The sequence below is a fragment of the Gobio gobio genome, assembly GCF_949357685.1.
Source record: "Gobio gobio genome assembly, chromosome: 21".
Lineage (NCBI taxonomy): Eukaryota > Metazoa > Chordata > Actinopteri > Cypriniformes > Gobionidae > Gobio > Gobio gobio.
The window spans coordinates 8,402,633-8,426,466 of NC_137117.1; the positions used below are offsets into that span (position 1 = coordinate 8,402,633).

A 23,834-nucleotide genomic window follows, 5' to 3' on the forward strand; every position below is an offset into this window, starting at 1 on the left:
CGTAATAGTCGCGGATCTTCACGGCCGTACCATGGCTGCAGCAGCGCAATGATATTACAGCGCCTGAAAGTAGCCCAGCTAGGTAACTTTCAATGTGACCGGCACTAAGTTTGTGTAGTTGCAGAGAAAGTTTCAGGCTTGCAGCCGACGAATTGTGTTGTGGCTTTAGCTGTGTGATTAACCTTGGTTCTGTGTGCTGTAAAGGGATGTGATAGTAAGTCCAAGGTGTAACTACCACCATGTTTCGCAGAATACCAACGAATCATTGCGCCGCTGCAGCCATGGCACGGCCGCGAAGATCCGCCACTATTACGCAGGAATGAGAAAGTAGTTCCTAGCCATATAGGTGTAGAAAATCGCAACTTTTCATTTTCAGTTGGTCTTAGCACACGATGTAACTGTAGAAGAGTCAAGTTTTAAATAGGAAAAATATTGAAAGTGTCTTTGGTCATTTTTGAATGAGATGCTAATGGACTGATCAGAATCAATGATGTATGCTAAGCTATGCTAAAAGTGCTACCGCCAGATACAAAGATCGGCTGAATGAATTCAAAAACGGTAAAACTCAACTATTTAACTCTAGGGGACTTGTAAAATGAGCCTATTTTCAAAAAAAGTGGAGTGTTCCTTTAAGTTTCTTTTTTTTTGTGTACAGTCTCAATAAAAACAAAATGTTTTGCTTTTTGCAAAATAAAGAAAACAAACATGATGTGCGATCTGCAGCCTCTCTGTCAAAAGACGTTCATTCAGTTAGTCTTCAGAAAAGGAACTCTAGCTTAGTGAATACTTGTCTCACAAACTTGAGACACATGTCTAAAGAAACGTTGAAATGTCAGGTTTTAAACACTGTAAACTAAATCGAAAACAAATATTCTGTGTTTATGTAATCTGTTTGAAAAGCGATACATGTCAGTCACCAGCGAGCCACTTCATTATCCGCTAATGCGACCACGCCCACGGACGGCCATTGGCGCGGTCTTGCGACCAAAGATAGCCTGCGATCATTTTCTGACACCATCATCATCATCTCACAGTTTGACTAGCCAATAAAACTGCAACATGAAAGGGCAAATTGATCAACGCGACATGGCGCTAAAACTTAAAACTACTTACCTCAAGCTCCATCTGCAAAACTAGCATGCCAAGCCTCTTTTCCCTAGCAATGGCCATATTCTCCTCTTGCGCTTCCTCCTCTTTTTTCAACACACATAAAACTGAATTTTCCAAAGTGCGATTCCTCTTGTTTTATTTGTTCAACACTAGCTTAAGCGGATGATGTTTTATTCTTCTATACTAACTTGCGTTGTAGCCTACGATTAAATAGGTGTCAACAATGGAAAAGTAGAGCGGTGAAATGGAAAAACGTGTTCTGTGTGAACCGGCCCTCATTTATTTAGGTCTGAGATAAGTGTATGTGTGTGTTCATTCACCGTGGACACTGATCATTGGGGGTGACGGGCCCGGAGACGGTAAGTTCTGGAATCAGAACCGGTTCTCCAGGTTTCCTGCGGATCCTGTCAGCCTTCTTCCGCACTTGCTCTTCCAGGGTGCCCATGTCTGGTTTCTCTGGAGGATCTGGCTTCTCTGGCTCCTCGCCCAGATCCTCCTCACTTTCCTCATCCTCCTCTTCTTCTTCTTCTTCTTGCGGTCTTTTCTTTTTCTGCTTTTTCTTTAAGGCTTTCTGAGAGAATCAGATGCATGTTGTGAACATCTGTCATTCTGGTTTCAAACAGGATTATGAATGCATAAACAGTAGGTTTTTCTTCTTTCCTTTTTTCATGGCGTTAATCAAAAATAAAACTAAATAAGATGTTTAAAGGGTTAGTTCACCCAAAAATGAAATTTCTTCCATTAATGACTCACCCCAATGTTGTTCCACACCCTTAAGACCTCCGTTCATCCTCGGAACACAGTTTACGATATTTTAGATTTAGTCCGAGGGCTTTCAGTCCTTTGAATGTAAGTGTATGCACACTTTGCTGTCCACGTCCAGAAAGGTAATGAAAACATCATCAAAGTAGTCCATATGTGACATAATTTGGTTAGTTAGACTCTTTTGAAGCGTCGACAATACATTCTGGTCCAAAAATAACAAAAACTAAGACTTTATTAAGCATTGTCTGCTATCGCACCAGATAACACGTCACAGCGTCTTACGTCAGCAGCGTCACTGTGGCGCGTGAACGCGGATTCAAACTAAACCGGAAGAGAAGACAATGCTTAATAAAGTCTTAGTTTTTGTTATTTTTGGACCAAAATGTATTGTCGACGCTTCAAAAGAGTCTAACTAACCAAATGATGTCACATATGGACTACTTTGATGATGTTTTCATTACCTTTCTGGACGTGGACAGCAAAGTGTGCATACACTTACATTCAAAGGACTGAAAGCCCTCGAACTAAATCTAAAATATCTTAAACTGTGTTCCGAGGATGAACAGAGGTCTTACGGGTGTGGAACAACATTGGGGTGAGTCATTAATGGAAGAAATTTCATTTTTGGGTGAACTAGCCCTTTAAGATACATTTTTTTTTAAAAACCCCAAGACTAAATTTGGATTTAACTTGGTTAAAAAATCTTCTCAAAAGTATCAACAGAATAAAACACACATAACACACGTTTCTCAAAGGGGTAGAAGTATTGCAGTCCAGCAAAATATGTTTAAAGGACATTGGACTCTGACAAGATGAACACTTAAATTTTTCAGTAGTTTTTAAGACGTAACATAAGTGGCTATTAACATTAAAGTTAACGAGTTACACGGCAACTATTAACGGAAAAAGCAAACAAATGCATTGCGTGTGTGTGATAGTACTTGTTTTCTCTTCCAGGACTTCCATTCCTCGTGTTGTCTTCTGTATTCACTCATCTTCTTCTGATAATCTTCCTCGGTCTCCGCCTGCAGCTCTGACACTTCCGCCATAATGTCATTCTCATACTCCTGCTCGTCCTGCTCTCTCTCCACCTTCTCCCTGCAGAGGTAAAGTCACATGATCACCCAAAATTCTGTCATTAAAGGATTAGTTCACTTTTAAATAAACTTTTGCTGATAATTTACTCACCCCCATGTCATCCAAGATGTCCATGTCTTTCTTTCTGCAGTCGAAAAGAAATTAAGGTTTTGGATGAAAACAGTCCAGGGTTTTTCTCCATATAATGGACTTCAATGGGCTCCAAACGGTTCAAGGTCCAAATGACAGTTTCAGTGCAGCGTTAAAAGGGCTTTAAACGACACCAGACGATGAATAAGGGTCTTATCTAGCGAAACGATCAGTTTCTGCAATAAACCGAGCAGTATTTATGCTATTATTTTACCTATAATCAGGCGAACATGATCATCTCTGAGATCCGCCATAACTTCCGCTGAGTGAGGTCAAAATACGAGCGTGGTCATAGATATATTGATCGTAGATGCCTCATTCTATTGATTCGTACAAGCGCTAATGAGGTATCTACGTATACATCTATGACCACGCTCGCATTTTGACCTCACTTAGCGGAAGTTATGGCGGATCTCAGAGATGATCACGTTCGTCTGTTAAGAGGTAAAATAATAGCATAAATACTGCTTGGTTTCTCGCAGAAACCGATGGTTTCGCTAGATAAGACCCTTATTCACTGTCTGGTATTGTTTAAAGTCCTTTGAAGCTGCACTGAAACTGTCATTTGGACCTTGAACCGTTTGGAGCCCATTGAATTCCATTATATGGAGAAAAACCCTGGACTGTTTTCATCCAAAACCTTAATTTCTTTTCGACTGCAGAAAGAAAGACATGGACATCTTGGATGACATGGGGGTGAGTAAATTATCAGCAAAAGTTTATTTAAAAGTGAACGAATTCTTTCATGTCGTTCCAAACTTGTAAGACCTTTGTTCATCTTCAGAACACAAATGAAGATAATTTTGATGAAATCTGAGAGCTCTCTGTCCCTCCGTTGACAGCTATGCAACTTCCACTTTGACGCTTCAAAAAGTTCATAAAGAGATCGTAAAACTAATCCATATGAATTTTCTGAAGAAACACAATCGCTTTATATGATGAACAGATTTAATTTAGGCTTTTATTCACAAATAAACATTCATCAACTCACACATCAGCTGTGATAAACAGAAGCTCAAGCATGTTTGCTTTACGTGTGAGATCCAATGAGGTTCATTCTCATGTTACGCAGCACGTTTGAGCTTCAGAAAGAACCAAAGAGGTTCATTCTCGTGACAGAATTACATTTTTGGGGTGAACTAACCCTTTAAACAAAGCACAAACACAGAGTCAAGAACACATAGGACATATGATGACATACCTCCTGACGAAGAGTTTGAAAGGCGTGTTGGTGAATTTCTGGAAGTCTCTGAGAGATTTCAGCTCCTTCCACACTCTGATGATGCTTTTGAGAAGAGCTCTGTCCTTCTCCTGCTCCACATCACGCAACTGACGAGTGTGTCTGACAATACAGAGGACAGATTTAAATGAGTGACAGATATCATAAATATACAGTGAAGGTAGGGGTGATTGGAAGTTTTTTACCTCACTTCCTGCTTGTACTCAGCCATCCTCTGCTGGGTCACCTGACTCAGAGCCTCTCCTCTGTGTAGCTCCAGCATATTGTGCATAGTGTTCCTCAAACCGTTCAACTACACAAAAACACACATTCTGAATGAGTTTTAAGAACTGTAAGTTGAGAACAGGAAGCTTGGTTTTGATGCCACTCTTATAGGTTACCTTATCAGTCAGGAGTCGCGTGAGGCTCCTGTGCTGTCTGGTCAGGTGCTGATCGTATAGCTGGGCGAGACGGGCTGCCAGCACATGTTCACGGCTGAAGAGAGGATGATGGGAGAAGATGAGGCCCGATACATCTACATCCAGCTGGTAGTCTGCCTCAGGATCGCCCATTCCATCTATGTACAGGTTCACATGCTTTGACTTCAGAGCCTGAAAAGAGCAGATCACAGTGGAAACACCGTATGTTATTAATTCAGTATAAATACATTTCATTCATTAGTTCTGAATCAGAATCTAGTAACACATCTGCTTAATTATTGTCATCCAATTAATTTGATAAATAATTGTAAAAATCTTACAGGCATCAGAATTATCAATCACCACATAACAATTGAATAGCTCCGACCTACAACTACTGTAAGTATCTCCAAATGTACCGCATACATACATTAGACTCATGTAAAGCAATATATACTATATAGCGAATTTTCAAGTTTGTGATTGTTTATATTGTAGCAAAATGTAGACCATATTATCGCACAGCCTTATATATAAAGTTGGATATATAAGTATATCCACGTAACGTAATTATAAGGCAAGAAATTCAAATGTTATAAGATTTTATAAACATTAACGTCATGATTTTCTGTAAAGCTGCTTTGAAATTATTTTGAATGCTACACATAAACTGACTTGACTATTTATTTTAAATGAAGTTTATTATTGAAATAAAGTAGAAATAAAACATAAATACGACTTAAATATAGTGAAAGACTGTGAAAACTTGCATAACTCCAGATTGTCTGGTGAAAGACAATTACTCACTGAGAGGACACTTTTCGCAGACGACGTCCCACTGAGTGAATCAGCTGGGAATGGCCTTAATTTACATGTATTTACCTTGCCCTGAATTTCAACTTCATGCTGAGATATCATAGCCTGGATGCCAGCCGAACTTAGCCCCGCCCACAACATTTTTACTCGGGCAGTTCGGTCTGGACTTGATCCATAGAGAAGTAATTATGCCCGAACAGAAACTGTTTGGACCAATGAAATCATCAGGGCGGGCTTTAGACGATGATGGACAGATGATCAACATTAACGTAATCATCCACGTCACCAAAGGCGCTTGGGTTGAGTTTGTTCTAATCCTAAACGGAGAACTTGTTCGTATATGCATTCACCTTTACTATTTCTCTCAGAAATGATGATCGTGTTAGTAAGTACTCTGTGTATCCTTACATTCTTTTTTTACAACACCGGCAAAGATCGTTTACACTCATCTTTTTCTTCTAACGTAACTTATTCCAGCGTGCGTGGAGGTACAGGGTTGCCAAGTTTTTACAACAAAACCTGCCAAATTGCTAACGTTCCTCAAAACTAGCCAAAAACAAGCCCAATAGCTTTCCAGGGGGGGTTCTCCGGGGGAAAAAAGCATTTGGGGGGTAAAATATGTGTTATTTTGGCATGGCTGGCAGCTAAAAATAGCATTCCTGGGTCTGTATGTCACATAATTGGCGTCGCTTCAACCCGCGGACATGGCAACACAGTGCAGTTGAGTTCTGTTGACATTTGACAACTAACGTTATGCGTCGCTCCGTTGCTCTGATTGGTTGTAGGTCTATCCAATTGAGGTCTTTCCTGGTTCGGTTGAAACACGCCCCATAATCACAGCCCAACGGAGCAGCATCAGACTCATATTCTGACTAGAATTGAGTATGACGACATCAGGCTAGAGATATCACCCAAAATCTGTATGATTTAAATGTTAATTCCCACTATACAGTATTATATGTGTTTGATATCGTTTGAAATGTCTCAGTGTGACTGGTACAAAAATCTCGTCCCCACAGAAATATACAAGAAGTTAATAAGGGTTTTTAGAGCTTAAAGATATTTAGCATATTATGATGGGTGTGGCTTTTGGAGACATTTGGTCTCTTCTTTCAATCCAGGCAAATGGGAGCTCGATTCCATTTAAATTCCCTTTATCATCATGTATTTCCATTTGAAAGAGGTTTTGGTCTGGTCTGAGTTACTTAAAGCCATGTAGCAGTGAGTTCGGGGCGCAATACTGTTATGAGGTTGGCCCGTAACGTGGATGTAACGTAATATTCAGAAGTCAGGTATCAATATCTTATTCTTTGCTACAGAGTATTTGATGTTGTGCATGGATTATCTTTGAATTTATTATGTAATTGGCATTATACATTTACCTGACTGTTAACAAATTGTTACATTGATCCTTTCTGAATTACTCTGTAATTATTAACTCCAGTACGGAACGGTATCATTGCAACAAAAGGTTAAAACAGAATGATTAAATATGTGACTAACTATTAAATATAAATGACCAAACAACCAATTGGCATTCTATCCTAAATTCGAGATTATGATAAATGGAGTCAGATAAAGAATGCTATAATTAAATCCATTTTGCCCAGCTGAAAAACACAGAACGCGCAGAGACCTTCAACCGCAGATCGTTACCGCCATTGGAACAGGTTTTAGCGGGCCTTACAATAGTAAAATTACTAAAACTAAAATGTAAATAAAAATTAATTTGCACTAAACAGAAATATTGAAAACTAAAAATGACAAACGCACATCCATAAATTAGTGAAACTATAAACTAAAAATGTATAAAAATAAAATATTAATAAATACTATAATAGTAAATGAAATAACACTGCCCTGTTACCAAAATGTGGGGTAATACCTTTATTGTGTGATTTTGTTATATTCTACCTATAATAAAAAAACATAAACATAAACTAAAATAAAACTCTAGTAAATAAATAAACACAATTTTAAACGAAAAAACAGAAGGGGTTGCAAATTTTGCCTAAATTAGTCTGTACTTAGTAGAGGCTAACTAGTCTGGGACCAAATGTTGGTTTGTAGTCATTGCATTTAAAATATAAAATTGACACCAAAACAAAAGTACAGTCAAACCAAAAGTTATTCAGACACCATCTACATTTTCTCACATTATCACAGTTTATTTGCTATAGTTTAGAAAATGGTAATAAAATATGTCAAGAACTGTGTTAAACTGTGTCAGAACTAATTCATCTTGATAATGTCAGATAAATTTGATAGAAAGGTATGTAATGGATTACAATCAACCAATCAGCTGTTAAATTTAAGTACACAATTAGAAAATACCAATTTAGGTCAACCGATTACAAAGTGTGAAGAAGTGATCTTCACCGCTGCAAGCGGCAGCACTGGCACACACACACACACACACACACACACACATACACACAGTTTGTTGTACAACATTGGTTTTTGTTTCATTTGGTTTTTGGAGGAAAATGAATGTTATGTATCTCAAAGTGTTAGATGGGATTACCTTATGACACTTAGACTGAAAAAAAATGATTAGTTGAATTTACTAACTTTTTTTTATCGTAAGTGGTCGCAATCAATTTATTTTATCTCAATTTAAAAAAAAACACATGCAATTCCCATAAAACCAATTGATTTTCTTTTATTAAAATCAAAAAACTACATTTAAATTATTTAAACGAGCACACATTAATTATGCTTCATTTAATCAGGCCATAATAATTTTTTTCAGTGTACCTGTGGAATGGTAGGAGTGGTGGAAAAGGCACTGGAGCCTGGCCTTTAAAAGCAGTGGCCAGACTTAAGTATGGTACTTGTTTATCAACTCGAGCAAACGCGCTACTGCGGTGCCGTGAGCTAAAGAAAACCCTCTGTATAGTAGATACTCGTGAGTTTTTGTGTACATAATTGTATAGTTATATATCTTTCATTTATTTTATTGTTTTATTTTTGTTGGTTTGGTACTTTGTTTTTGGCACTGTCCACTTGTAAATATATTCACTGCTGGACTATTGGATTTTCGGTGCACTTGTCAATAAACACCACCATACTCTGAAGAGTATACTTGCGGGTTGAGCCATCATCATCTTTTTTTTTTTTTTTGGACTGTAACAGGTCCACAGTAGTCTGGAGGTGACCCAGTTTGGGCCTACCAACGGTCTGCTGTTTCACACAAGCATTACTTCATTTTGTTCAGTCTGTGGTGTCAAAGGTTGCATTAGCAATTAAAGAAGAAAAAAAAACACTTCAGCAAAACATGGTCAGGTCAAAGTGTCTGAATCATTTTGGTCCCAAATTTTTATCAGTTTTACTGGTAGTCACTGTGTGGAGAATTTTTGGGTCTAATATGTCAGAGTTTACTTTATTTCGCTCTCCTCACTTACATAAATGAACTATAGTGTCTAGGAGATGTAACGGTACACGTATTCGTACCGAACCGTTTCGGTACAGGGCTCTCGGTTCGGTGCGCGTGTGTACCGAACGATTCCGAATGCAATCTTTAACAGTTAACAGTCGGCTTGTTTTAAGCGCGGAAAACACTTCAATCCTAGTTCCCACTCGAACATATTAAGTATTCAGTCCATTACATCACGAAATTCAAACGACAAATGCAGTTTTGACGCTCTTTAATGTGAGGACTGAATGATCGCTGTATAGGTGCGTCAATTCAAGCAGCGCGCGCGCGCGAGTAAACGCGATCATCTCTTCCAGAAGAATAAACATGAATTAATATCTTAAGGTATGTTGAGGATAACACTTACTGAAACGTATCATATGTGGTGTATTCGCTCAATCAGTGTTTCAATCGCGGAAAGACGTCAAACAGCTTGTAAACAATGTCACCCAGGACATTTACCTGAGAGTCAGAAGTCCTTCAGTGTCCACAGCTGTTAATTCACTAGAGAAATCAACTCTTTCACTTAATATATGCACTATATATATATATATACACACACATATACTAAGATTATATTTCAACAACGAACTGGAGAAAAAACATAATTTTATAATTAGATTTAGGAGTTAATGCAAAAACTGACTTATGTGAAGTTTACATGTTTGCACACAATGTTATTTGAGTGTTGATTATCCCATAACTAAACATGAATATCAGCTGAATTTAGGCTAATAGTTTGGGCTCTGTTGTTAACCTTTAAAATTATAGTAATAATGTGCAAGTAAGGGCTCCCTATATAGTTTACAGCATTATCTTTAAGAAACGTTTAGTTATAATTTAATTCATTTATGAACAGACACATTTTTTTCAGTAAACCACTGTTTAATAAAAAATAAATAAAAAGCAATTTTGTAAATCTGCTGTACCGAACCCGTAACAAACCGTGACTTCAAAACCGAGGTACGTACCGAACCCTCAGTTTTGTGTACCATTACACCCCTAATAGTGTCCTGTCTGAATCATTTCTGCTTTGACTGTACATGTCTAAATATCCCTTCTACAGAATGGAGAGAAGACAAGTAAAAACAAAAATGCTGCTCCATTTTCCCAATTTCTATATAAATTGCACTTTAGCATTTAGCGACTTTATCATAATTTTTACAAGACATTTGTGTTTGTCACTTGTTAAAAAAAGAAAAAGGAAAAACAAAAATGTACAAAATTAACGTTTCAGGTCCTATTTTGTAGCGTACCATGGAAAGTGCCTGTAATAGTTTTTCTTTCTTAGGTAACAGGGATGAATGGTTGAGCTTGAGGAATAATACTACAGCCTGCACTGTGCATGAGGACTCTTTCTCATTGGTCATCAGCCATGCGCTCCTGATGTCCACTTGATGTTTCTCATTTTCATGTTGTAATAGGTTGCATTACCAGAACACTTTGTGTCAACTAGTTCCACATGTCTGTGAGCACTTTAATATTCAGATGTCCTCATGATGTGTTCTTCTTCTATTTGCATGTAGCGATCATAATACGCAATCACCGTCTTGATTTATTAAACACACTTGGCTGAACGGGTATGTCATCGCTCCATTATGTGTGTGTGTGAGTATATCCTAATGTCCATTACATATCTCCTATTTTGAGTTCTGTAAGGCGTGACCGGCACATGTGACCTCACTGCCCCGTCTCACTGCAGAACATGTGACATCATCACACATCTGGATCTCATCTCCGTTCTCACACCTCTCATCTCCACAAATATTATTGGCAGTTCATATTGCCTGGAAACAGGCTGCGTGGAGGATTTGACACCAAAACATGCTAGTAAACATTACAGGATTGCACTTTAGCATGATTTTTAAAAGTCGCCCACAAAGAGAAATGTCCAGCGCATGAAATATTTTAGAGCTAAGATAAGCTGAGCTAATAAAAATGATTCACTATAGAAATGTTCGCAACTTGCCACACAATTTTATTCATTTTCATGATGGTTTCCAGACCTATGAGTCACATTTTTAATATTCCCTGACATTGCCAAGTGTTGTATTTCAATCATTTTATGTGGGAAAGAAAACAAATGATTCCTCATCTCCAGGCAAGCATCAGAGGTCTGGTGCCTTGGGACCATAGAAAACCCTCATCCAAAACCAGTGCATTTAAAGGGGTGGTTGATTGCCCCTTTTTACAAGATGTAAAATAAGTCTCTGATGTCCTGAGTGTGCATGTGAAGTTATTGCATTTTTCAATTGCCACTTTTTGAAGGTGCCGTTTTTGTGTGTCTCTTTAAATGCAAATGAGCTGCTGCTCATGGGGCGGAGCTTCAAGAACTCCAGTTAGCAGCTCTGATAACCTCATGCAGACGGGCAATGAAACTGCTCAGCCTTTTATGTTCAAACTGGAGTCGGAGAATGATGGAGAGACTCAAGAAGAAGAGACAACATGTAGAATGAGACAGGACGTTTCTGAAGAGTTAGTTGATGAATTTATGAAGCTGATGTGGAGTTGACTACGGTATCTTCAAGTCATTGATTAGCATATTCTGTCATGATAATCTCACCCCCTGTGTTGTGTTCCCGGGGGTAGGATTTATGTAAATTTCAGGGTTAGTGATGTCACTAACCCGGGAGGAAGCTTGTGTAGTCTCTACCAGCTGTTTGTTGTAGTCCTTAAAAAGCAATTTCTGTAAAAGAAAATATCTCCCTTTGCTTTGAACTTTAAGCATCGTAACATCACAGATGTTGTTTATGCTCAAACAGCGACTTTACACACTAACTGAAGTTAAAAAAGTGAAATAATAATCAACCACCCCTTTAAAGTCCCCATGAAATCAATATTGAAGTTTTTTGGCTTTTAGTATGAAGTACTGTTATCTATGAGCTAGTGTGCTCCAAAACAATGACAAAATTAACATTTAGAAGATATACGCATTCAAAACTTAGTCTCTCACTTCCACCAATAAGGATCAACGATTTTGATGACATCACTTCAGCTTCTCATCGGATTATCTGTCCAATCAAATGCTCTCTAGAATCTGAAGCCCCGCCTCCTACACCGGCATTATAAACAGACGCTGAAGCTGCGGCTGAAATTGGTCACTTGTTCACACATTGTCTGTTTTCTATATGGTGAATTGCCCATAGTGCACTATATAGGGGATAGGGGACAGTTCAGTGTAAATGTGCTTTCCACTGGGGCGAATGAAGTCTGGTTTCACATTAGTGTCCCGTGAACCGCCACAGCTCCAGTCCAGAGACACGATAGCACAGAGCGGATCATGTGATCGAGGCGGCACAGACCAGAAACATATCAGACCCGTTTGAGTTCTGCACATAATGCTGTATTTGAAAGAGATATATGGAGGAGATTATGATGAGAAACGGTTAGAGATTAGGAGGAAACTGCGGCTTTGCTGAGCTCAATGGCTCTGTCCCAACTGTGATATAAATGAAAAGCTATTGGCTAATTAAAAAAAGGGGAGGAGTTGTTCAATAAGTCCCGCCCTGTCTTCCTGTTTCAGTGGAAATTACGTCAACACATTGAATAATGCTGTGTGTTTCAATGCACTTCAGTGGGACTTTAAAGCGGGTCATGTTTCCTTTGAATTCCACAAAACTTTGGCAAAATCTAATAACTAGTTCTTCTTTTAAAGCACTCATTTTTAGCAACCTGGTAACTTTTGTTATCAATTTTGTTTTGTAACCTGGTTATTTTTGTATAAAAGGGTCACATTTACGCTGTCAAAAAAAAGGGCTATGCAATATAAGGGGCAATGTAGTTCCAGCTGGTAGTTATCACAAAATAAAGCCAAACAGGGTGATCAGGAAACCGTCGCAAAGCACTTATTACAGATCTCCTTAGTACACGGCTATTTGCCACATAAGTAAATAAGACATGAAATATTGATTTGAGTTTAAATATTTTATCAGCTCATTAAAACGCAAAACAATTCCTAGCAAGCAGCTTTGAGCCTAGATGAACTAACAAGTTCAAACAAGACAGACCTTTAAGGGATAATGTCACTTAATGACTAATGACAGGGACATGAAATATTAATGTAATAAGAGACCGGTTTAAAATCCTACCCGTTTATTATCTTATAATCCACTACAGTGTACAAAACTACTATTCTAGCAACGAGACGAAAACTTCAACAATATTACCGTGAGCCTGCTATTAATACTTTAGTCTTCCGGTTTCATTTTACAGTCGATAACTGAGGCACAAATTGGCAGTTGCTGCATTTGCAGAAAAATCCATCCATGGTATGATATGAGAGACATGAAAGAAGCAACAGCTTCAAATACCCGTCATTATACAGTGTTGCCATTGACAACGGTCATTAACTGACCTTGGAATGTGACAACTGACCAATCAGAATCAAGCATTTCAGAGAGCCGTGTAATAAGCATGGATAATATAATTATTGTTTTAATTACACTATATTGCCAAAAGTTTTGGGACGCCTGCCTTTACATGCACATGAACTTTAATGACGTCCCATTCTTAATCTGTAGGGTTTAATATGGAGTTGGCCCACCCTTTGCAGCTCTAACAGCTTCAACTCTTCTGGGAAGGCTTTCCACAGGTTTAGGAGTGTGTTTATGGGAATTTCTGACCATTCTTCTAGAAGCTCATTTGTGAGGTCAGACACTGATGTTGGACGAGAAGGCCTGGCTCTCAGTCTCCGCTCTAATTCATCCCAAAGGTGTTCAATCGGGTTGAGGTCAGGACTCTGTGCAGGCCAGTCAAGTTCCTCCACACCAAACTCCCTCATCCATGTTTTTGTGCACTGGAGAGCAGTCATGTTGGACAGGAAGTGGCCATCCCCAAACTGTTCCCACATTGTTGGGAGCATGAAATTGTCCAAAATGTCTTGGTATGCAAAAAGCATGACGAGTTCCTTTTACTGGAACTAAGGGGCCAAGCCCAACCCCTGAAAAACAACCCACACCATAATCCCCCTTCCACCAAACTTTACACTTGGCACAATGCAGTCAGGCAAGTCCCGTTCTCCTGGCACCTGCAAACCCAGACTCGTCCATTGGATTGCCAGACAGAGAAGCGTGATTGGTCACTCCAGAGAACACGTCTCCGCTGCTCTAGAGTCCAGTGGCGGCGTGCTTTACCCCACTGCAACCCACACTTTGCATTGCACTTGGTGATGTAAGGCTTGGATGAGCTGCTCGGCCATGGAAACCCATTCCATGAAGCTCTACACACTGTTCTTGAGCTCATCTGAAGGCCAGATGAAGTTTGGAGATCTGTATCTATTGACTGCAGAAAGTTGCCAACTTCTGCACACTGTGACCCTCAGCATGCGCTGACCCCGCTCTGTGATTTTACGTGGCCTACCACTTTGAGGCCGAGTTGCTGATGTTCCCAATTGCTTCCACTTTGTTATAATACCACTAACAGACGCTTCACAAATGTTTGTAGAAGCGTCTGCATGCCTAGTGCTTGATTTATACACCTGTGGCCATGGAAGTGATCGGAACACCTGAATTCAATGATTTGGAGGAGTGTCTCAATACTTTTGCCAATATAGTGTATGTGCAAGCTGACATTATCAAGTATGTCACTCACTTGGCCAAAAAACAAATAGAAATATGCCTTTCGCTGCTCGATGTTGCCTATAAGAACACAGTTAGAATGCCACCAAAATTGAGAGATATTGAGAGCAAAAAAAAGCCCCTGTATGATTTAGTTTCATATTTAAAGTATAATTTTATTTTTTAAAGTAATTTCATATTTGAATGCTATTTTAGAAAAATTTTATCTCATTCCATTATTTATGCTATGCAATCAAAATGGCAGTTTATATGCATTCATGTGACCTGTGAGCTGCATTAAACAGTGTGTAAATCAGTAAGCAGCTTCTGTGCCACCTCTAGCAGCCCTATAGTGTCTTATTCTGACTGAATTTCATGAGTAATGCACCTGGAAACTCAGTTGTCAAACTTTGCTGAAATCATTGACAAAATCGATGACATGTCAGTGTATATTTCGTGCACACAACATGGATAAGCTACAGCAGGTAAACGTCAGCTGTGTGGATGCTAGGGCTGGATTGACAATATTGATTCTTCATTTTGATGAACCGAGATCTTTTAATCGATGCTGTTTTCAGTTGACGTGTGAACACAACGTCACTAAACATTACATTTAATCGTCTGAGCTTTTAATTTCTGCCAATTTTATAATGAAATTCAAACAATAAATGTTGTTTTGGTGTTCTTTAATGTAGAGTTTATATTTCAACGACAAATTAGAGTAGAAACATAATTATATCATAAACCTTATTAGGCCTTATGAGAAGTTTTTATTTGAGTGTTGATTATTGAATAAATGTGCTATAGCTTGCTCAATAAATATATTTTAACATAAAAGATAATGCACACATGAAGGTAAAAATAATCCCAAAAATCAATTTAAGAGGCAAGTATTGTCACTTCATGGAAAAGATCATTTCTGTCATCGCCACGACACAGAATATGAAAATCTTTGGGAGTCAGCGGTTCTCAACAGACCTAAACTAGCCAAGGTACTGTTGGATTACAAATTTAAGAAAGTACATTGTATTTAGCATTTAAGGTATCTATATTTGTGTTTTACATTTTGAAGTAAACTTGAGGAAATTCTAAGGAGATTACGTCAGACCGTGTAAGTGTTTGAGACATTAAGTATTTTGTCTTTATGTACTTCCTGACTATTTACCATGACAAGCTTAGAGCAATACTGCCTGAGTGATTGGTTAGCATCTATGCATTTGAATGGCACTGTTATGCTGATTGAATTACGATTGATGAGACAGGAATGTTTGGGGTGTGTCCCTATTTTGAAAGTCTCCTCCCCTGCTGTACAATCCCTCCCCCTGAAATGTAGATAAATAAAAATGTAGATAAGTACATTATTTTGTACTGTTAAATCAGACTGTTTTCGGACGACCTGCAGCACAGAGAGTTCTCATTAAAAGAATAACTTCTGTTTGATCCCGACGTCTCCTGGTCTACACTTCTGAGTTTCCCTACACTTTAGAAGATAAAAGTTCACAACAGTACCAACACAAAAACACACAAAATATAATTTCCTAGATCTCTCACCTTTCTGTAGACAGTCTGCAGTGCGGAGTCCAGCTCATCCTCCAGGTGGAAGAGAGGAGGTCTGGAGGAGGACTCTTTGATTGGGTCGGGCAAAGCCATAATACGCCCATCGTCTCCAAACCACTTCCTTCCCTGCAGAAATCACATCACAGATAACAGCATTTGTAAACAAGTTTGTTTTTTACAGAATCAGTTTCATAGAAGTCAGTATATGAAGTTTTGTGCTCTTGCCCAATCATAATTTCTTCAACAATTTCTTTAATTACCTCGACCTGCTTGAGTATTCGGTTTTCCAAAATGTTCTGATTTGCCAGGCAGACAGGTGGCCTCTCCCCCACATATAACCCCTCCTCCTCCAGGTAACGGGGACGCACGTTCTCTGCCAGCTTACTGGAGGCAGGGACTGTGTGACACATGGTATACAGTTCATTAGACCTGCTATAGGAGGGTTAACCCATTTAAGCCCACCGGCAACTATAGTTTTCAGATTATAAAATAGATTTTTTGAGTTTGCATCGAATGTTCTTTGACTTTTATACATGATAAATTTGTTTATGAATAAAGATTGATCTGTTGAAAGCAGTTATTTTTTAGTTACAACCCCAAATCAGAAAAAGTTGGGACAGTATGGAAAACGCAAAAAAAAGAAGAAAAAGAAGTGATTTCTACATTTACTTTGACTTGTATTTCATTGCAGACAATATGAACACAAAATATTTCATGTTTTGTCTGGTCAACTTCATGTCATTTGTAAATATGCATCCTTTCCTGTCATTCAGACCTGCAACACATTTCAAAAAAAGTTGGGACAGTAAAGCATTTACCACTTTGTAATCTTGCCATTCCTTTTCACAACACTTAAAAGACGTTTAGGGACTGAAGACACCAAGTGATGAAGTGTTTCAGGTGTAATTTTGTCCCATTCTTCCTGCAAACAAGTCTTAAGGTGGGCAACAGTACGGGGTCTTCGTTGTCGCATTTTGCGCCACACATTCTCTATTGGAGACAGGTCGGGACTGCAGGCAGGCCAGTCAAGTACCCGTACCCTCTTCCTCCGCAGCCAGGACTTTGTAATGTGTGCAGAATGTGGTTTTGCATTGTCTTGATGAAATATGCATGGACGTCCCTGGAAAATATGTCTTCTTGAAGGCAGCATATTATGCTCCAAAATCTCTATGTACTTTTCAGCATTAATGGTGCCTTCACAGAAGTGCAAGTTACCTTTGCCAAGGGCACTGACGCAACCCCATACCATGACAGACCCTGGCTTTTGGACTTGTTGCTGGTAACAGTCTGGATGATCCTTTTCTTCTTTGGTCCGGAGCACACGGCGTCCATTCCTCCCAAAAAATACCTGAAATACTGATTCATCTGCCCACAGTACACGTTTCCCCTGTGTGATGGTCCATCCCAGATGCCTCCGAGCCCAGAGAAGTCGACAGCGCTTCTGGACACTGTTAACATAGGGCTTCCTTTTGGCACAGTACAGTTTTAACTGGCATTTGTGGATGTAACTACGTATTGTGGTACTTGACAAAGGTTTGCCAAAGTAGTCCTGAGCCCATGTGGTGATATCGCTTCTAGATGAATGACGATTCTTGATGCAGTGCCGCCTGAGGGATCGGAGATCACGGTTGTTCAGCTTAGGCTTGCGCCCTTGTCCTTTACACACTGAAATTCCTCCAGATTCCTTGAATCTTTTAATTATGTTATGCACTGTTGAATGTGAAATATCCAAATCTCTTCCTATCTTTCTTTGAGGAACATTGCTTTTAAACATTTCAATAATTTTCTCACGTATTTGTTGGCAAACTGGCGATCCTCGGCCCATCTTTGCTCCTAAAGGATTAGGCCTTTCTTGGATGCTGCTTTTGTACCAAATAATAATTACAATCACCTGTTGACATCACCTGTTTCAAATCACATCATTATTTAACCATTTTACCTCATTACTAGCCCTAAATTGCTCCTGTCCCAACTTTTTTTGAAATGTGTTGCAGGTCTGAATGACAGGAAAAGATGCATATTTACAAATGACATGAAGTTGACCAGACAAAACATGAAATATTTTGTGTTCATATTGTCTGCAATGAAATACAAGTCAAAGTAAATTTAGAAATCACTTCTTTTTTTATTTTATTTGCGTTTTCCATACTGTCCCAACTTTTTCTGATTTGGGGTTGTAGATGCCAAATGTTCTCATCCTAGTCAAATTTGACATTGAAGGGGTGCATACAACATATTTGCCCACCGGCAACTATAGTTGCCTCACATTCAAATACGATTTTCAAGAAAAAAAAACTAAAACCTGGGGAAAATAAATGCAGAACATGTTCACATAGGACACTATTAACATGACTATATGCATGAAACCATTCAGAAAAATTTGTACACAAATGGGTTAACATAAAGAGCGTTTCTGTTTCTGTACCTGGCCTCATGCTGGGAACAAAGAGTGTCTCTCGCTCCCTCTGCAGTCGCCTACTGTAGTCCATATACTCCGCCCTCCTCACTTCCAGGAAGTCCAGTGTTGATTGGTCAATGATGAACAAATCCTCCTCATCTCTGACCAGTGGGGCATCTTCATCCTACACAGGGATTGAATTGCATTAAGGGTAGTTGATATGAAAAGTAGTGACAAGCTATATTTAATCTAAAACTTAAATCTTAAAATTACAAAAAATAATAAATTGCAATAAATAAAATTACAATAAATGCAATATTAATAGAGAGACTGCATTGATAACTTAAAATTAGGGCTGCCAAACGATTAATCGCATCCAAAATAAAAGTTTGTCTTTACATAATATACAGTATGTGTGTGTACTGTGTATAATTATTATGTATATATAAATACACACACATACATGTACATATTTGCATGTATATACTGCAGGGCTCGACATTAAGCATGTTCACGTGCTTGTCCTTCGGACAAGTAAATCTGTCATCCACTTGTCCGAGTAAAAAATGTGCTTGTCCGGAAAAAATAAATAAAAAAAATGTTGTGTGTGTGTTTTAAATAAAATTTATTCTGAAGCAATATTCTCACCAGTGTTCAATCAGCTTTGACATATGCATATTTGTGATATTTTTACCTTTTATAAAGGGCATTTTTCCCCTAATTTTATTAAATATAGGCTATGATTCAGATTTCCTTTTATATTCTTAAATTGGATCAATCAATTAAATTAGAAGACGACACTGGCTGTTACCAGTCAAATTAAATAATTTACACTGAAAAATTACAACTGCATTAAATAATGTTATGAGATTGTTTTGAATATACAAATAAGAAATGTTGGAAAGATGAAACTAAACCACCAGTAGGTGGCAGCAGGTGACCGTCTGAATGAGTGAGTCATTGAGTCGATTCGTTCAAATGCTGATTCATTCAAGAATGAGGTAGGCGTTTACGAATAATTCATTGAATCTTTGATTCTATCGATTCATTCAAAATGCTGAATCATTCACTAACAAGCTGTTGCTGTGACACGCGTTCTGCTGTGATCTTTTGGAACTATTTTCGCTGCTGAAATAGAACAAAAACACTCAATATTGCATCTAAAATGTATGTGACTTAATGTTAATAATTGTTTATGGAACTGTCATATGAAATCAGTGTCATTTTCAGTCGTGATGTTTTTCAGGAAAACAGCACTCTTGGTAATGTGACGTTGCAACTGTATCATGTTATAAATATAAATTCCACATTTCTACATTTTTACGGCAGTGTGTTAACTGAGTTTCTCTGTGTGAGTGGTGCACATTTGTTTTGATTTCTCCTCGAGAGGCTGCGCGAGCGTCAACAGTGCAACGTTACCGTCAGTTCATTATACATTATTATCATTCACTGACGATCGCCAATTACAGTAATGAATGCAGAATCATTCTTGCATTTGGGTGATTCCCTAGTTATTTTTGATGATGACGTTTTATCAGGCTACTTGTCCGTCGGGCAAGTAAAATTATTTTCCACTTGCCCCTTCAAAAAATCCACAAGAATTAATGTCGAGCCCTGCACCGTATATATATTTCTATCATTTATATTATATATAAATATTTGTAATACTTTTCTTTAATATATACATGTATGTGTGTGTATTTATATATACATAATAATTATACACAGTACACACACATATATTATATAAACACGATTAATCGCGAGTAACGTCTGATCACTGATATAATTTGCATGTTGTTGTTTGTTAGTGTCCATCTTTACATAAAGTACATTTACAGCAAACTGTCTTTGTTGTTTATTCTAATCACATAAACACAAGTCACCCTGGCTTCAGACTCCTCCTCTCCTTCACACTCTCTCGCTTCCTCCTCTTCTTCTTCTTCCTCCTCTTCGTCTTCTTCCCCTGATTCCCCCTCTCCTTCTTCCCCTGCTTCTCTTCTCCTGGAACGTCTTTTCTTACGCCGGCGTTGCTGTTGAGGCTCTGGGTCGAAGTTGAAGGTGAAGAAGTTGTACGCCTCTTCAGCGGTCGGCAAACCAGCCTCGGTCTGCTCGGAAACCAAACACACACATCAGGATGTCTAGGTTATTTATTATGGTTTTATTAATTATGCCAATTCTGTTAATTTATACTAATAATATTATCTTTATTTATACACACATAAAACTATGCACAATGTTGACTAGAGTGTGTAAAATATTTTAAAAAGTCAGAATTTATCCTTTTATAATATGTAATATCTATCGTTTTCGTTACCTTCTGAGGATGTTTTTCATCTTCCGGAGAAACAGGAGTTCCTTACCCTTTTGTCTTTGGTTACACGTCTGGCCGCATCACGAAACTTCAGCCTGGAAGCAAAGGATGAGTCTTCATCAGCCCGTACATCTGGATCCGTCTGGAGGAGGACAACATGACAGGATCTGAGCTACAGTAGCTCGTCTGTTTGATCGGACCACACGGGTCAGCCTTCACTCCCCACGTGCATCAATGAGCCTTGGCCGCCCATGACCCTGTCGCCGGTTCTCCACTGGTCCTTCCTTGGAGCACTTTTGATAGACACTGACCACTGCAGACCAGGAACATCCCACAAGAGCTGCAGTTTTGGAGATGCTCTGACCCAGTCGTCTAGCCATCACAATCTGGCCCTTGTCAAACTCACTCAAATCCTTACGCTTGCCCATTTTTCCTGCTTCTAACACATCAACTTTGAGGAAAAAAGTGCTGTGATGAAGAGAAATGTTATTCACTTTACCCCTCATAATGTTATGCCAGATCGCACATATATATATATATATATATATATATATACACACACACACACACTCACCTAAAGGATTATTAGGAACACATACTAATACTGTGTTTGACCCCCTTTCGCCTTCAGAACTGCCTTAATTCTACATGGCATTGATTCAACAAGGTGCTGAAAGCATTCTTTAGAAATGTTGGCCCATATTGATAGGATAGCATCTTGCAGTTGATGGAGATTTGTGGGATGCACATCCAGGGCACGAAGCTCCCGTTCCACCACATCCCAAAGATGCTCTATTGGGTTGAGATCTGGTGACTGTGGGGGCCATTTTAGTCCAGTGAACTCATTGTCATGTTCAAGAAACCAATTTGAAATGATTGGAGCTTTGTGACATGGTGCATTATCCTGCTGGAAGTAGCCATCAGAGGATGGGGACATGGTGGTCATAAAGGGATGGACATGGTCAGAAACAATGCTCAGGTAGGCCGTGGCATTAAAACAATGCCCAATTGGCACTAAGGGGCCTAAAGCGTGCCAAGAAAACATCCCCCACACCATTACACCACCACCACCAGCCTGCACAGTGGTAACAAGGCATGATGGATCCATGTTCTCATTCTGTTTACGCCAAATTCCGACTCTACCATCTGAATGTCTCAACAGAAATCGAGACTCATCAGACCAGGCAACATTTTTCCAGTCTTCAACTGTCCAATTTTGGTGAGCTCGTGCAAATTGTAGCCTCTTTTTCCTATTTGTAGTGGAGATGAGTGGTACCCGGTGGGGTCTTCTGCTGTTGAAGCCCATCCGCCTCAAGGTTGTGTGTGTTGTGGCTTCACAAATGCTTTGCTGCATAGCTCGGTTGTAACGAGTGGTTATTTCAGTCAAAGTTGCTCTTCTATCAGCTTGAATCAGTCGGCCCATTCTCCTCTGACCTCTAACATCAACAAGGCATTTTCGCCCACAGGACTGCCGCATACTGGATGTTTTTCCCTTTTCACATCATTCTTTGAAAACCCTAGAAATGGTTGTGCGTGAAAATCCCAGTAACTGAGCAGATTGTGAAATACTCAGACCGGCCCGTCTGGCACCAACAACCATGCCACGCTCAAAATTGCTTAAATCCCCTTTCTTTCCCATTCTGACATTCAGTTTGGAGTTCAGGAGATTGTCTTGACCAGGACCACACCCCTAAATGCATTGAAGCAACTGCCATGTGATTGGTTGATTAGATAATTGCATTAATGAGAAATTGAACAGGTGTTCGTAATAATCCTTTAGGTGAGTGTATATATAAAACAGTATTTGGTTTACAGAGACAGGGAAACTAAATGAGACAAAGAATGCTTTACATGCTGACATTTTTCTTTCATCACCACTGTCATATGTCTGTTTCAAAGGGTGCTTACATCTGTGTCGAATCTAGTGAGGGTATCTCTGTCCCGTAGACTCTGTAGGCGGCTGGCAGGCTCAATGATGCTTTCCTGCTCTAGAAGACTAGCAGCTTTAGACTGAAGGGAAGGCACAACTGTCAATTAGTATTCTGAAATACATGTTGTATTTTCCTCTCACTGGACGACCTTTACCTTCGCTGCTCTCAGCTTCTCAGTCATACGCTGCCTCATGGTGGTCTCTGATTGGCTGGATCCTGGCCTCATCACAGGACGAGGAGGAAGATCTAGAGAGATTGTGAGGATGAGAGTGTTGTGCGTCTAAGAAGAACAGCTTCACATTATGAATTTATAGTTGTCACACACTATATACTGTCATGGCACCCAGCTCTAGTGAAACTTATGTTTTGTAATGACGTCTATAAACTGGAGAATTCCCACACCTCTCGGTGAGCGCATTGGTGGGCTTCCTCCCCGCTGACCTTCATCTCGTATGTCCTGCTCCTCTCTCATCTCCTGCACTGCTGTCACATCCTCATCCGGAGGAGACTCTACCGTCATCTCCTTAAGCAGCTACAACATGGAGACCACAAATCCATGAGCATGAGGTCTGAGGTGATTCTGTAACAACCTCTAAACGGGCGGATATTTTGTACTAATATTCACACTTTTGTGCTACAACTGGGTAATGGTTCTTTATTGGTTCTCTAAAAAATAGCACCCAACAACACAATTACATCACTGCGCAGAGAACGGCAGTTTGGCAGGGAAAGTAACCATTTAATGTATTTTTAGCATTATTACTTGACTTTTTATAGCCATTCATTTTCAAAATAAAAATAATGAAGAGATCGCATATAATAATAATCAATATGATGTTGTATTGTTGTAGTAATCATTGTGTCAAAATACAGAAATTAATTAATTAATAAAACTTTTGAGTCATTTTCAAAATAAATAAACTGTAATGGAACATTCATAAGTAATATCATGTTTTTTTTATTGTTGTAGTAGTACTATGCATATATATATTTAAAGCTACACTGTGTAACTTTTTTAGTCTATTCTTAGCTAAAAACACTTAGTTCTTTCAAAAATATATGTGCTCATTAATGTATATTTACTTCTTTCAAGTAATAAAGTATTCTC

At 38.9% G+C, this 23,834-nt stretch overlaps 1 protein-coding gene across 1 annotated transcript in view; it reads right to left on the minus strand.

Annotated features, from left to right (window-relative positions):
- Window positions 1-23,834, minus strand: part of cc2d2a (coiled-coil and C2 domain containing 2A) — a 77,175-nt gene that overhangs the window by 47,055 nt on the left and 6,286 nt on the right. Inside the window, exons 6-18 of the mRNA XM_079802773.1 lie at window positions 23,129-23,258; window positions 22,881-22,972; window positions 22,704-22,805; window positions 20,845-20,937; window positions 20,368-20,589; window positions 18,509-18,665; window positions 16,344-16,480; window positions 16,078-16,209; window positions 4,723-4,932; window positions 4,528-4,634; window positions 4,304-4,444; window positions 2,817-2,973; window positions 1,431-1,681 (exon numbers count right to left, since the gene is read on the minus strand). Of these exons, the coding sequence (XP_079658899.1) occupies window positions 1,431-1,681; window positions 2,817-2,973; window positions 4,304-4,444; window positions 4,528-4,634; window positions 4,723-4,932; window positions 16,078-16,209; window positions 16,344-16,480; window positions 18,509-18,665; window positions 20,368-20,589; window positions 20,845-20,937; window positions 22,704-22,805; window positions 22,881-22,972; window positions 23,129-23,258 (1,931 nt within the window). The remainder of the gene's footprint in view (window positions 1-1,430; window positions 1,682-2,816; window positions 2,974-4,303; window positions 4,445-4,527; window positions 4,635-4,722; window positions 4,933-16,077; window positions 16,210-16,343; window positions 16,481-18,508; window positions 18,666-20,367; window positions 20,590-20,844; window positions 20,938-22,703; window positions 22,806-22,880; window positions 22,973-23,128; window positions 23,259-23,834) is intronic.